This window comes from Mustela nivalis, assembly GCF_964662115.1.
Source record: "Mustela nivalis genome assembly, chromosome: X".
NCBI classification, from domain to species: Eukaryota; Metazoa; Chordata; class Mammalia; order Carnivora; family Mustelidae; genus Mustela; species Mustela nivalis.
Genome location: NC_139040.1, coordinates 69,167,605 through 69,182,695, shown reverse-complemented (window position 1 = coordinate 69,182,695; position 15,091 = coordinate 69,167,605). Strand labels below are relative to the sequence as shown.

General features: G+C 51.1%; 1 protein-coding gene across 5 annotated transcripts in view; it reads left to right on the top strand.

Annotated features, from left to right (window-relative positions):
- Positions 1 to 14,869, top strand: part of EDA (ectodysplasin A) — a 509,608-nt gene extending 494,739 nt beyond the window's left edge. The window contains exons 4-8 of one of the 5 annotated variants that reach the window (XM_082716204.1): positions 3,343 to 3,522; positions 4,896 to 4,930; positions 5,865 to 5,916; positions 8,904 to 9,028; positions 10,801 to 14,869. In XM_082716204.1, coding sequence (XP_082572330.1) covers positions 3,343 to 3,522; positions 4,896 to 4,930; positions 5,865 to 5,916; positions 8,904 to 9,028; positions 10,801 to 11,052 — 644 coding nt within the window. In that variant the 3' untranslated portion in view covers positions 11,053 to 14,869. Of the gene's footprint in view, positions 1 to 3,342; positions 3,523 to 4,895; positions 4,931 to 5,864; positions 5,917 to 8,903; positions 9,035 to 10,800 lie in introns of all 5 variants that reach the window. The other 4 variants (XM_082716206.1, XM_082716205.1, XM_082716207.1 and 1 more) reach the window with 4 other exon arrangements.
- Positions 14,870 to 15,091: the final 222 nt, after the last annotated feature.

Sequence of the window (15,091 nt, the reverse complement as noted above, 5' to 3'; positions counted from 1 at the left end):
TTGAAGCATGAACAGTGTGCTGTGGGAGCACAAAGAAAGAGCAAGTAGTTCTCCCTGGGGGAGTGAGGAGCCACATCGCAGGGGAAAAAAAAAAGAAAGAAATGGCATTTAACCTGGGCTTTGAAGGATGGGGGGAAATGGACATTCCAGCAAAGGGAAGAGCATACTCAGATCCCTCAGAAGCATGAAAGAACATGGCCTGTTTGGGGCAACAGCAAGTAGGCTAGCAATGTACCGAAGTGTAAGTCATGTGTGTGGTGGGGAATGGCAACCAGTTGTAGGTCATCCAATGAGTGAGCACTGAGAGAACATACTTGCTAGTGACAATAGAAGACAACTGCCTAGGCTAGAAGCCCTATAATTACAATTCTGAGAATCCAATGCCTCTGGCAGGGACTCGGATCACTGCCCAGCACTGCCACCTTGTATATGGGCCATTATTAGAAGGAGAATGCACATAGGCCTTAAACATTTTCTTTGACTGAAAGTGATTTAGAAGCCATTTAATAAAGATTTCCTTGGACACAGTGAATAGGCACATGCCTGAAGAGGTAAATTGAGTTGTTCATTTAATTTCCATCTTTAATAGAATTTTCCCCTCCTACAACTAATTTGCTAATGTTCATTCCCTCTCCCTCCCTCGCCCTCCCCCTACCCTCACTTTCATTCACTTGTTTTTATTTGTTCTTTCAACAGTTTGGTCTTCACTAAAAGGTTAGTGAAGTTTAGCTTGGAAAAGAATGTGAACATTCTGTCATCGAAGACTGCACTGGAGAATTTTCTAAGTAGAGAAGTCTCTGGGCTTTTGTATCATGAAGTGTTCTGGTAACATCAGGAAATCCGGAGAAGGAATTCAATCCTCTAAAGTCAACCTCTTGTCCAGGGGTCATTTTGTACCTGTTCCTCTCTGGGCCAACTTTCTGTAAGGATGCAAGTATGAGAAGTACACTTGCCTAAACCTAGTTACAGAGGAGCAAAGAGGACCAGTTGCAAAACAGGAACTTTTTCCCAAATGTCCTCTAACATTTTCATAAGTGAAAATCCTGTTTTCACTGCAACCATTATTCTTTTTGACTAGAAAAGTTTCTGGCTGTAATTATTCCAGAATTACATTAGCAATCACAGGAGAGTCACAGTCTTGACACTGAAGTTTGTCCTACCCACAGAACACCCTCCAGCTTCAAAGTCAGTTAGGCCTGGAAATTCTGGGACATAGAACAGTCTAATATGCACCTTCCTCTGTGTCTGTGCCAGTAGACACAGAGGAAGAAGAGGAAGAATAGAGAATAAGGAGGAAGAAGCAGACCTTACAGTCAGGCTAGGGAAGTTTCCTGACTGCCAAGAGTAAGTCAGTCTTCCTTACGGTACCTCAACCTTGGGAGGAAACTTAGAGTAATCATCAAGGCCAAACTCCTCATTTCACCAGTGAGAAACTAAGGCTCAGGGAGAGAAAGGAATTTGCCCAAAGTGCATCTGTGGCAGGGCTGGGGCTTCGAGCCTTATCTCCTGACTACAGATTTTGTGTTCCTTCCACTGCACTAGCTGGAATTGAAACTTGGGTGCTGAATAAGCCTGACTTGGAAGCTGCCCAAATCTGATGGGAGATGACTTTCCTGTTCAGCATCTTGAAATTGGCTAATCTAGAAACTGGGCAGATCCAGTCTTTTGCGGCTGCTACCTGCAGGGAAAATAAGAAAGCTCCCTCCTGCCTCTAGGGCTCTAAGGCTACAGGGAGTCTCCCCAGGGCAGGAGCCCCACCGTGACCCCGTTGTTTCATACCAAATGCAGAAGTCATTAAACATGGACAACTGGCCTCTTGAATTTCTGAAACACAAGGCATTATTTTTAAAGGGGGGCCTGATAAATCAGGACAGGATTCTCCTAAGAGCCTGAGGAGCAAGGAGTCAGAGTTGTTAAGGAGGTGTTTCGGTGAGACTTAAGAGGGTTACATTTAGAACTCAGACAGTACCACAGGTGGAAATATTGTCGCGGAGTCTGGTCAAAGCCTTCTGTTCCTGGGATTTCCACAAATTGTGAAAAAAGTAGTGAAAGGTAAAAGACACCCCCCTCGGGGTCACCAGTCGTGCATGAATTAGGCTGCACAGAGCAGAGGAAGTAAACAGGAGCTGTGGGTTTTGGTACAAGACCACAGTTATGACTCAGTCAAATACCTACATCCTGGTGGGGATGTTGGAAGGACTGGAATATGGAATAGAAGGGCCGGGATCCTTCTGAAAGGATAGCGAGGAGGGAAAGGGAAAGGAGCTGGTGGGCTTAATTAATAATATGTTGGAGAATCGGGCCTCAGAGGAAAGATGCTGGAAAGCCAGATTATTTAGCCTATTAAAAATAGAGGTTGAAGGTGACTTAATGTCCGTAAGCATATGAGGGTTATTATGTGTTTGATGGTAACTATTCTTCTCTAGCTACACAAAGAATAAATTAAAAGCTCAAATTGCCACAGGAGGGATTTCAGCTAAATATACAGAAGAACTTCCTAACAGTGAGGGGGTGATAACCACCGGAACATGTTACCAGGGGAGTTTACAGAATTGCCTTTCCCAGAGATCTTTAAAAATAGGGTTTAGAGAGGTCAGCTGAAAAAGCAAAAACTGCCAGCTGCTTCCTCGGCTTTTTCTACTCTTTTTTCTACTGTTTCCCCTTCTTTCCTTCCATCTTTCTATCCGCCCCCTCCCCCACCCCCTACCTCTCATCTCCCAAATTCCTTCCCGATCCTCATTCGCAGCTGCCACCACCTCTATACCAACCCCTAGTTCCTGTACATCCCAACTTCTGTAGGAAACCTTCCTGGTGTTGATATTATTCCCAAGGTCAGGCTGTCCTCCTAGCTCCCTCTTCTCATCACATCAAGTCCTCCAAACCGGGCAGCAGACATGAAAGCCCACTCTTCAATGGTAGCCCAATTCTCCATTCAAAAAGGTGACCTGGTCACTTGGTAATTCTAATCTTTTGGACTCATCTGAAAGGTAACCTCCTTTATGAAACCTTCTCTGACCTCTTAAGCATTTGTCCCTACTACTAATATGGTACTTGGACTCCCCTGTGACTGTCTGTTTCCCGAGTAGACTGAGCTCCTTCAGGGTCATTTATTTCTGTATCTTCAAACCAGCTCTGTAAATAATTATTCATGAAAGGGGATAGGGTGTGTGTGTGTGTGTGTGTGTGTGTGTGTGTGTGTGTTGTATAATAAAGTGTTCACCTTTTTAGCAGCAGGAATTCCCAAAGGGCTGACTTTGTGTCCTTGGAAGTGTGTAGAAGTCCTGACAGTATATTTGTTTTGAGTCAATAACTACAAATGTAATACTGAATCTTGTCTTTTAGGAAAGAAGGCAGGACCTCCTGGGCCCAATGGCCCTCCTGGACCTCCAGGACCCCCAGGACCCCAGGGACCCCCAGGGATTCCAGGAATTCCTGGAATTCCAGGAACAACTGTGATGGGACCACCTGGCCCTCCAGGTCCCCCTGGTCCTCAGGGACCCCCTGGCCTACAGGGACCTTCTGGTGAGTTCCTCTGCCTCTCCAACCTTCCCCTAGGCTCCTTGCAAGTACTTGAAAAGAGCAGGTGTGGACTATCCTGAGGGCACTTTCCAACGGTGGTGATGGCTTTGGTGAACAAGAAGAACAGGTCTCCTATCTCAGTGGAGAGCTAGGACTTGAACAAGCCAGTAGGCCCTGACCTTCTCTAACTCTGCCTGCTCTTGACCTTTCTATTACAAGCCCTCCCTGACTCTAGGCCTCCCTGTAGTGAGCCAGGAAACTCCCATAAGCCAGAACCAGAGGCCCCAAGGCCCCACTAGATTTCCAGTGGGGGATGGATTTGGTCTGCTCTGATTTCCAGCATGTAGCACCAAATGTTTATGTCTGATTGAAAACAGGCTATGGAGAGGAATGTTGGGGACGGGAAGAAATGACCAGCCCTAGAACAGTCTCATCCCATGAACTCTGAAGGGCCTTTCTTGTAGCGGTAGACAGTCACTGGTGACCAGGGAGTTAGAAACTTACAGGTCACCGGGGCTGGGGAAGAAACAAACACTGTCTCTAAGACTGAGGAGCCAAGTGCCTGTTCAAATAGCATCAGATCTCTTTGTGTCATTCCTCTTGGGTCCAGAAGGGCATCTGGAAGGTAGAGATGCCAATCCAAACCCACCTAATTGGAATTGACAGGAGTCATACTGCCAGGGCTTGGGTCAGTTGTTATTTCCTCCTGCTGCTCCCCTCTTGTTTCTTGGCCCATTAAGGAAATGGACTTTTTACACAGCTGATCTCTCTGGGTCCGAAAATTCTGTAGCAGGACTCAGATTCTTTGACTCAGAGTTCAAATGGGGGTTAATCAGCATTACCATGACCATAAGAGATGGAGTTAGAGGTTTTTGGTTTGTTTCTTTTGTTTTTTGTATCCCAGTCTTTCTACAGATACTGAGAACCTTCTGTGTGCAAGAGATATATTGATAAGTGGGCCCCATTCTCACAGAGTTTAGGTCCCAGGGGAGGAGAGAGGCGATTAAGGAAGCAAGATATTTACAACGGCAATGCTTTCTATGAGGACCCTGAAAGAAAAGGAGCAAAAGACTAAAGACGCAAAGGGCACCGTCTCGGGGTCACGGGGTCACTTGGTGGCAGGAATGCACTGTCCTCTGTCTCTACCAGTGCTCAGTGAGGCTTGCTTGGAGCCAGCGTTAGCCAGAGTCCACTTTCCCTGCTGGACGCTGGGCCCACTGAGGAGGCAGGTCAGGGAGGAGGAAGAGAAGAGAGCAGTATCCTCTCCCATCCCAGGGCCTGGCTGCCCAGAGCAAGGTTCACTGCCACTCACTGCCTAGCTGAGGAGAGAGAAAGGGAAGGAGCATGCCCTCTGATTGTCCTGTCCTATTTTGCAGGTGCTGCTGATAAAGCTGGACCTCGAGAAAACCAGGTTGGCTGGGAATTGCTTTCTTCCTGGGGAGGAGGGAAGGCCATAAGGCTAGAACCACGTTCCAGTGGCTCCCTGTTAAGTTTGTGAAGATGCCCTGGGTGGGGGGGGGGCATCCCAAAGTTGTTCATTCACAGCCCCCTCGCGTCCCAAGGAATAGAAAAGCTTTGCCCCAGGGCCTGCCTTTAACTCAGCCTTTCCATGGCCATTTCTCCCCACCTCCCCACACAGAAGACAGAAGGTCATCATATCCATATCCAAGCGCAGTCATACCCTGAAATGAGCTGCCAGTCAGGCCTATCCACCCAAGCCTCCAACCTCCCACCCACACCAGACACCTTGTGGGCACTCAGACCGCTGGGGATCAGGAGCTTGAAAATCAGCCAACCAGCTCCAGGCCAAACATAGCCTAGGCTTCTGCCTTAAAGGCCTGAAGGGCTCCTCCCTTGTCTTTGAGCTTCCTAATCTGTCTGTATTGGCAAGTTGTGCTGCGTTGCCTTGGCTCATCTCAGCCCCCTTCACTCACCACAGCTGTTTGGCCACAATTATAAATCTACATGGCGGAACAGTGCTTGATAGCTTGCAGGGAATTGTAGATCTGTCACCTCATTTGATCTTCAGACATCCCTGTAAGAGAGGCCAGACAGAGATTTTTAAATTCCCATTTCACAGTTAGGGAAATGAGACTTGGAGTGGGGGTGAGAGGATTACATTCCGCTGAGGTCACTTAGCCAGGAAGGGGCGGAGCTGCAAATCACATGACCCACCAGCAGAGATGTGCTCCCTGGCCTCCCAGGACGGGAGAAAGGGATCCGAATTGGGAAATGAAAGGATACTGGAAGTCAGAGGTGGGAACACGTTGACTGGTGGCTAAGCAGGTGGCTAAGCAGGCAGCCATTTCTCTCAGTGACGACTCTCTCTGTCCTTATCCTCCCAGCCAGCTGTGGTGCATCTACAGGGCCAAGGGTCAGCAATTCAAGTCAAGAATGGTAAGAGTCAAAGTCGTCTCTCTCCCTAAGAGGAGCTTCTCCTGTCTTCCTTATTCGCAGCCTTCAAAGAATCACCAGCCTAGCTCCTCCGTGGGCCCCTAGAAGTAACCTGGGCCGTTGGCGGGGTGGGTGCGCATTCGCTACTCCGTCTGCCCTCTGCTGGCTGTCCTGGGTAATTGCTCGCACCTAGACTGGTGCGACCTAGACTGGCACAAATTGCATTTAGAATCACTGATGAGAAAGCAGAAAGGGACTTGAGACATCATGAAGGCGGGGAATTCTTGGCAGATGAAGGTGGTATCAGAGTCACCAAGGGGACATGTACAGTTTGATCAACATCTTCACAATACATGCTAGAGAAGATAAAACCACAGAAAAGTAAATTGTTGTCTGATGGGTCTCCGCAGAAAACAGGTGGAGGGAGCATTTCCTGGGGTTGGAGGAGGGAGGAAGCATGCCAGACTCTCCTGGGAGTATGAGATGCTAGTATCTGTAAGAAGGGGAAACAGGTTTAAGGGGCTTAAGAAAACTGACTTAATGTAATCCCTGCATTTAAAAGATGGGGAACCAGAGTCCCAGTGAGAATGGATAATCCCTTAAGAAATCATACTGCTGGGGCGCCTGGGTGGCTCAGTGGGTTGAAGCCTCTGCCAGGGTCCTGGGATCGAGCCCCGCATCCGGCTTTCTGCTCAGCGGGGAGCCTGCTTCCCTGCCTCTCTGCCTACTTGTGATCTGTCTGTCAAGTAAATAAATAAAATCTTTTAAAAATTTTATTTTTAAAAAATCATACTGCCTTATATTTGAATGGTCCTTTGGAGTTTTCAGCATGCATTCTTTTGTCTTTCTTTTTTAAAGATTATATTTATTTGAGAGAGAGAGATAGCACGGAAACAGGAAGGAGGGACCGAGGAAGAGGGAGAAGCAGGCTCCCTGCTGAGCAGGTAGCCTGATCCCAGGACCCTGGAATCATGACCCTAACCAAAGGCAGCCACTTAACTGACTGAGCCACCCAGGCGCCCCTTGTCTTTCATTTCCTGTGCTCCTCACAGCAACCCTGTGCTGCAGGTATTAGTTCCTTTTTGCAGAGACAGAAACTGAAGCTCGGAGAAGTTAATTCCTTGGCCCAAGAGTTCAGTTAAGTGTAGGGGCTGGATTCAAAACTATGTCTGTCTGAGTCTCTCCATGGTGCTGGGCTCCTTCAGTGATGTGCGTACACTCCACTGAATGATTAGGTTCATTTTCTCCCCCAAAGAGACATGAACATTCATTAAAGAACAGCACTTCAAAATAATGTCCAGTCCCCAGGGTGCACGTAGCCTAAAATGCCTGACCTCCCGTCCCACCGCCCCAGGACCCTTAGGAAGCAGCAAGCCAGCCAGGATGCCAGATGCTTAAGGAGCCTGGAGAGGAAGGGAGGGGCTCTAAGTGCAGAAACAGTGAATGAAGTTTAGGAAACCTGCTGCATGGGGACAGCTCCTAAGAGTCCAGTCTGCCCTGAACCGACTGTGCTGAGCTGCCCTAATGATCATGCTTAGCCACATCCTGGACTGCCACCTGGATGCCTGAAATTTAATCGCCTCCAAAGTAGAAGGAGGAACAGAGCAGTAGCAAAAACCAAAGAGTCCTGCTGGGACCAAGTGCCTTGGGCCCTGGGGCCCTGGATGGGCCATAATCACCATCTGTCCAGGGAGGAGTGAGACAGGCAGGAAACAGATTCGTCTGGGTGGACGGGTGGCCTCCATGCTCAGTCTGTGCCTGAAGCTATGGATTTTGCTCCCACTACCATGCAACAAGACCAGCTCCAACCCTCTGGGCCAATCCCTAATCATAGTTTATGCTGATCTTAAGTTGCAGCGAAAGCAGAAGGGAGGGAGGAGGGGTGGAAGTACACCAAGCAGAGCAGTCACCTGGAGGGGCTGCACCAGGGCATCTCTTCCTAACTCCTGTCCCACCCACTGTCACCTCAAGGAAAGATGACCACCTATTCCAAAAGGCCCATTTCCTCACACCTCTGAGAGGCAGGCCTCCTGAGACTAGCGAAAGATGAACATTCACAACATAATTCCTTGGGTGAAGAAGGGAAGGTTTTGAGAGGGAACAGTCCCCTGAGCTTAGACCCTCTCCTCCAGTGGTGGAAGGAGGGAACATCCCTCCTTCTGCAGGATTGAAAGGGAAGCTTGTCCTTCACCTTCCCATACTGGCTCTCATTGTCCAGCAAAGGCGGTAGGATAACCCCTCTTCCCTCAATGGGATTGGGCTGGCAGATGCTTTACCAGGGATAACTCAGCTCCCAGATACCCTTGCTGGCTCTAGTGCTGCTGGCTGGTCTATCCCTCACTCTCATAAAGTTTCCCCTCTCCTATGGGGCCTTAGGACGGGTGGCCACTCATTCCAGCTGTCATGAAGTCTGACTCACCCGCGATCACTAAGGTTCTCCAGGTAGACAGTTCCTTGGGCTGAGTGGTTTCCTGCATGGGGCAGGGAAGCCTTCCAGAAGGGAGCGGGCACGAAGGAATCTTTAAAGGAGAAAGAAAAAACCCATGAACCTGAGAGCCAGAGGAGGGATTCAGGGGCTAGGGCTGGAGAAATAGAATGGAATAATAAGAACTAGCCTGCCACTCAGTGTCTGAATGTTGCCTGCACAGGCCCCAGAACAACAAAGAAAATAGGGCAGCATGCCCACTGTCTTCTTGCCTTCACCCCTAATTCCAGCTGCAAGGTGTTGGTTAAAGACCCTTCTAGATGGAGGGGTCAGGAAAGGAGGGAGGGAGGCAGACAAAGCCCCCCAGAGGCCTGAGGCAGGCCTGGCAGCTGCTTGACAAACAGAATGCTTCCACACGCTCTTCTGAAAGCAAACAGCTTGGCCTCTGGGGTTGTCCACCTTGCGCTGGGATCTGGGTGGGGGTGGGGAGGGGTCCCTGTCTCTTGTTTCTGTTGCCCGGATTCTTCGGACATGTACTGAGTGACTGCCCTTCTCTCATACTGAGATCTTTCAGGTGGAGTGCTCAATGACTGGTCTCGCATCACCATGAACCCCAAGGTGTTTAAGCTACATCCCCGCAGCGGGGAGCTGGAGGTACTGGTGGACGGCACCTACTTCATCTATAGTCAGGTAGAAGTGAGTACGGTCTCAGGCCTAACTCTTCTTATATCCAGAATGCAGATCCGGTGCAGGCCACATAGGGGCACTGTGGAGCCAGCCAAGACCTGCTAACTTCCCCTCTCTAGGGAGACTGGAGTGGGGGCGCTACCCTGGGAGGCAGTTGAAAAGGGGAAAGAGAGAAGGGCCCGTTTTGGTTGGGGTCCTCCCCCAGCCGGTTATCCTTGAAAAACTGCAAACGGGCCCCTCCCACACCCCCACCATCTGATCCCCTCCTGCTGGGCCCCAGGCCCTCGTTGCCCCATTCTGCTGCCAAACTCCATCTCTGGGTCAGTATATATCCTCTGAGCATACCCCCTTCCCCCGCCGACACCGCTAGCTCCACATTAAATAGTGCTCCTGCAGGCTTTCTCTCCACCTCAAAGCCATTTATTTGGGATGGTATTTCCTTCCTCTTTCTCCCTCTCCTGTCCACCTTTCTGTGTCTCTGTCCATTCCGTCCAACATCCTGCCACCATTCTCCCAGCCCTTGGGGTTCTTTCCTTGCCCTCCTCTGCTCCGCACTGGATCTGCTCCCCAGGTGTGCCCAGCCACTCCCGCCCCTGTTGTTTGCCTCAGAACTAGAGGTTAGCTGAGCCCTGATGCTGGGGCTTCTGTGGGGTGGGCAGCGAGTAGACAGATGGACAGAAGGACTACAGAGCCAACAGAAGGGTCTCTCGGGAGAGTGGCCAGAGAAGATGGGTTAACAAGCATTCGATCAGCCCATCCTGGCATAGAAATACTGCACCTGTATACACTGCTCCCTCCTGAAGAGGCTATGGAGGGAACAAACTTTCATAAAATGATTGAGGATGACCGATAGCCCCCTTGAGGGGGGGGTCAATCCCCAGGGAGCACACGGGTATAATCCTATAGGCATAGGCCATTTCTTCTAAGCTCCTTTGTTGGGGGGGGGGGCTGGGGAATCAACGCTTGGGGTGGGGTTATTTTCCAGGCCCGGAATAGATCGGGAGAGGCCTCAGGCCTTGAATGCCATGAAAACTGGGAAAATCCCCCCTTGAAAGCAGGCCAGTGAAGGTGGGTTGGCACTTCCCTATGGCCACAAAGTAAAGTCAGGGGCCTAGGTTTTGTCCTTCCAAACTCCTTAGCTCATTTATGGTGGATAGCACTCCATCTCTCCAGATATGTTTCCTTGATCATCAGGGGGCCAAGGGGCACCATAAAAATCCAGGAGAGAAATTCAGCCACAGGGGAGAGTGAGCTGCAAGCTTGAGGCCCTAAAGAGCCAAAAAAACGACAAGATGTTACGGTGCCCTCTCTCAGGAATCAGCAACTTCCAAGGTCAGCCGCAAATAGTCCTTAGGGCACGGCATGGGAAGTCAATTTGTATCCATTTGTCCATAGCACTGATTGACCCCCTACTGTGTGCAGAGCCCTGTTGCCTCTTGCTGGGGCTGAGCAGGGTGGAGGGCAGGGGAGGGGCTGGGGGAGCTACCTGAGTGAGAAAGGCCTGGATCCTACCCTTGACAGAGCTGACAGCTGGCGAGTTTTTGCAAAGAGATTTGCAGCTACCCAAGCCCCATGGAGTACGGAGGGAGTGGAGTGTATCATCCCATCATCTTGCCTTTCTTGTTGACCAGCGAACATGCCCTCAGGTGGCACTGCCCCCTTCACGAGGTGTATGGGCAAGCTCCTCCGAGAAGGTCCCGTGGGTCCTGGGCAGGGAAGGGCCCCACCCTCTCCTTTGTCTCTCCCCCAATCCCTTCTCCTTGCCTCTCACCCAGGTCTATTACATCAACTTCACTGACTTCGCCAGCTACGAGGTGGTGGTGGATGAGAAGCCCTTCCTGCAATGTACCCGCAGCATTGAGACAGGCAAGACCAACTACAACACTTGTTACACCGCAGGAGTCTGCCTCCTCAAGGCCAGGCAGAAGATTGCCGTGAAGATGGTACATGCCGACATCTCCATCAATATGAGCAAGCACACCACCTTCTTTGGGGCCATCAGGCTGGGCGAGGCCCCTGCATCCTAGATTCCCCCCATTTTCTGCCCATGCTCCCGCCCCTGCCCCAGAGCTGGGAGCTGGGACTCCCAGAACCTCTCAGTGCTGCTGTGGAATGAGGTGTGATGGGTATCGCAGCCACAGAGATCGATAATCCAGGGCTATTTATTCCCCAGCGACTCCAGGATGATGAGGAGGCCCGCTTGACTTTCCAGAATGACCTTGAGTTCACAGGAGGGTTGATGGAGCCCCAGGGTTTGTAGGAAGCAGGACCTTCTTCCTTGGCTCCGTGTCAGCTGGCTTATGGCTCGACTCTTCGACCTCAAGGTTGCTTTTGTCAGAGTGATTGTTTCTTGCACTAATGTGGGGAGTCCAGGGCAACAGGCAAGAGAAAGCAAAAGTGGACTCCAGACTGTGGGGGCAAGCCTCTGACCCTAAAGGGGCTGCTGTTCCTCTCTTGGGTAGGGCTGGCGGCAAGGGTGGCGCGGGAGGGGAGCAGTAAAGCCTAAGCAGATGGATGGGGAGGGGAAAGGCAAGCACTGGTGGCAGAGACCCAGGGAGAAACCTGCCAAACCTCAGGGTCCAGAGGAACAGGGCAGGGGGTCTCTTCCCACCCTTCCCACTAAGGCTGTGAGCCAGCTCACAGCAACTTGCTGGGCTTTGGGGGCAGGAGGTTGGCAGGGAATAGCCATACACCCCCTGCTGGGAGCCTGCTCAAGAACCTGAAGGCAGACTTGGGGCCCCGTGTCTTCCACTTTGTTTACAACCATGTTCCACACTCAGAAAAATCTCTGGGTTCCTTTCCAATTGCCCCCTTTCCCAGCCGGACCAGAACTCCTGTCTTCTTTCTCCACAGAGCCTACCTCTGTCTAAGACAGGTGCCTCCCCTGGGACCTGTGCTTATGTGAGTCTGGGACACTCTTCCCATGACCTGGGTGCAAAGAGTCTTTGCCGTTTATTAAGCGACACAAATATTCATCTAGTCGAGTTGTGTCTGGGGCAAAGGGTTGGACTGGGTGACCTCCGGGAATCCCTTCAAATTCAAATACTTAGGCAGCTTCCAGGATAGCCTACAAAAATTCCCAAGCCCCAGCCTACCCCCTAGGCATCAGCAAGGCAGAAATTTTCTGCCTGACCCCAAAAGGGCAAGAAGTGGGTTTTTTTCTTCTCAAGGTTGCTGTGGCCTAAGTGGCCATGAGCCAAGGTGCTATCCAAAAGGACAGCCACCAATGCCCTGCAGACCCACCTTTCCTCACTCTGGCTTCAGAAAGCCATAGCAGAATCACCAGAGATTCCAGGGCCGTTCACCTGAATCCAGGCTCAAGAAAAGCCAGCATCTAGGCATCAGGCAAGGCTCTGCCCCGTAGCCAGGTCCAAAGATCCCTTACCCACCCACCCACCCACCCCCCTGTCCCCAAGTTCCCCACTGGATCACATAGTAGGACCATTCAAGGGCCTGATCTCTCACTGCCAGGGGCCAGCCTGGTTTTTGGATGCTGGGTCTAGCCCAAAACTAGGGAGGGCCAACATTGTACAGTCTGCTACTTTTGCTCCTGAAACAAATTTCCTTTGGAGGAGAGGAGAGAAGGGGAGAGGAGAGGAAAAGAAGGGAGGGGAGGGGAGGGGAGGGGAGGGGAGGGGAGGGGAGAAGAGAAGGGACTTATTCTTCAGGCAGCTGAAATCCACCAAGAACTGGTACTCATTTCTCCACTGTACCTTCCCTTTCCAAAGAGCCATAATGCTCGCCCCATGGCAGGTCCAGACCAGAGTGGCAGGCTATGCCACCATTGTCTGGTTGCTAATGACAGCCTTGCAACTCCAAGTGGGGTGAACTTGAGGCATGCATCTGGCCCAGGCTCCTGGAAGGTACCTTAGACTGCCCTGAGTTGTAGCAAGAACTGAAGGGAACCTCTCCTTAAAGTCTGGAAAGTACTTTCTCATTATCTCCTTTAAGGATACTATGAATCCCATTGTGTAGACAGGGCCCGGAGAGGTGAAGTGCTTTTCCAGGATCCCCACCAGTTTAGGCCACGGCCCGGGGCTTCGGCCAGATCCGCCTCCAAAGCTATTCCATTATGCAGCATTGTGTTGAACTTGCAGTCTAGAGAGAACCAACAAAAATGGGAATAAGGACCCCAGATACCTTTAGCATCCCAGAGAGAAACCCAGAGGTGCTTGTTTTCGTTCCTTGATGGTAATTCCTTGATGTTCTTTTGGTTCCCGGGGACTTTGTGGCAAAAAGAGTAGGACATTTCTTTGGGAAACTGCCATCAGCCTTAGGGCTCTTGTGGTCAGAATTGTCTCGGCACCATGTCGAAGCAGCAGGCCTCCAGTACCCCCAGAACTATACCCCTCATGCTCTTCCACCCACCCATTGGGTACTGGAGCCTCTGCCATGCGCAAGGGCCTCCACTGGTTACCGTACAGACAGGTCACGGGAGCTGGTCCACTTCCCACAGCTACTCAGTGGCTCCTTGGTTCTTCCTAACATCCCACGGAGGGCTTTGTTCTACCAGGATGTCTCCTGATGAAGGAAAGGCCCCAGAGAGAGGCCTGGCTCTAAAGCCAGATGTGTGTGAGGAGAGGGGAGGAGGAGGCTTCCGAACTGTACCCCTGAAGGACATTCTGACTCCCATCCAGAGGTCCAGATAAGGAGGGGATTATAGGGGCGATAGACTTTCTCATGGGACCCTGTCTTCATTGTGAACCCTCCAAAGGAACTAGAGGGAAGGAGGCGAGGACAGAAGCAATAGACAGCTGGGGACCCTGTTGCAGTGAGCTCATCAACAATGTGGTGAAACAATTTACTAGCAAGACCATGTGGGAATAGATTTACGGTCTGAAATGGCGCTGACGTGAGTTCATCAGAGGGCCGGGGCTAGCACGGGGAATGGGATGAGGACATTTGTGTGAGCAAGCAGATGGCAGAGGTTTGAAGGAGAATTGCATGGCTGGGGCCTTGGCCAGCTGCTTGGGCTTCAGCGGCCAAGGCCAGCCTAAAAGCCAGCCATTGGGGGCTGTTCACCTCCTGGTTCTTTGGGAAATGTCATCTTTGCCTTCTGGCCCCCCTCATCCATCCTGAGCCAGATTCCTCTAACCGAAGCAGGAAAGGGCTAAGAAGCCTGGAGGCGAGCAGAGGTTGGATCCCTGTGCAAGCACGTATGTTTTCTGTAACTTCCAGTGGATACGAATAGAGTCAGAGAACTTTAGAGGGAGCCCCAGAGGCCCAGAGATGGAAGGTCATCTGGCCAAGTGACCAAGCCCTGACCTGCCGACTCAAAAGAGTGAGGGGGTGGAGCAGCCTCTGTCCTGCCCCAAGCCCTCCCTTCTTCTACCCCCAGACTCAAGACTGGAAGTGCTGGGCCCCCTTCAGGAGCCCAGCCAGGCAGGGGAGAGAGTCCCCTTAGGGGCCATCAGAACTCTTTCCCCCTCCCCCCAGGCATTCTCCCTACAGTGTTCTCTGTACTGGAAGGCTCTGGACTGGCCCACTACCAGGAAGTCCTAGGCTACCCAGGCTCTTCCTCGGCCTGGCCCGGAGGCTCCCCTAGGCCGCAGTGAGCACAAAGAAGGAAGTGGATTGTTTCTTTTAACACCCTTGGGGGCTCTCTCCAGGGGGACTCGGGGTGTGTCATTTATTGATTCAAAAAACTTCCATCTGGGGTGGGGGGGTGGGCTTTGTGGTGAGAATGGCCTGGAGCAGGCCCAGTGCTGCTTTGGGGGGTCGGCATCCAGTGTGAGATACTATGTATATAAACTATATATAATGTATATAAACTGGGATGTAAGTTTGTGTAAATTAATGGTTCATTCTTGGCAAATAAAGCTTTTTTTTTCTTTTGCCCCCCCATTCTTGAAATCAACTTAAGTGCTTCCTGTGTGCCAGGGGCCGCTTTGCATGTGCCGCCACAGGTGAGCCTGGGGAAGTGCCAAGGCACCCATTTCAGAGGAGGCAACCAAAGATTGTTGAAGGTTCCTGTCAGAACTTCTCACATCCTCTGTGTGTGCCAGACCACACACGTCCCCATCCCTACCACCTGAGGTCTTTCCCATCACCGCTTGTCCGGGAAGT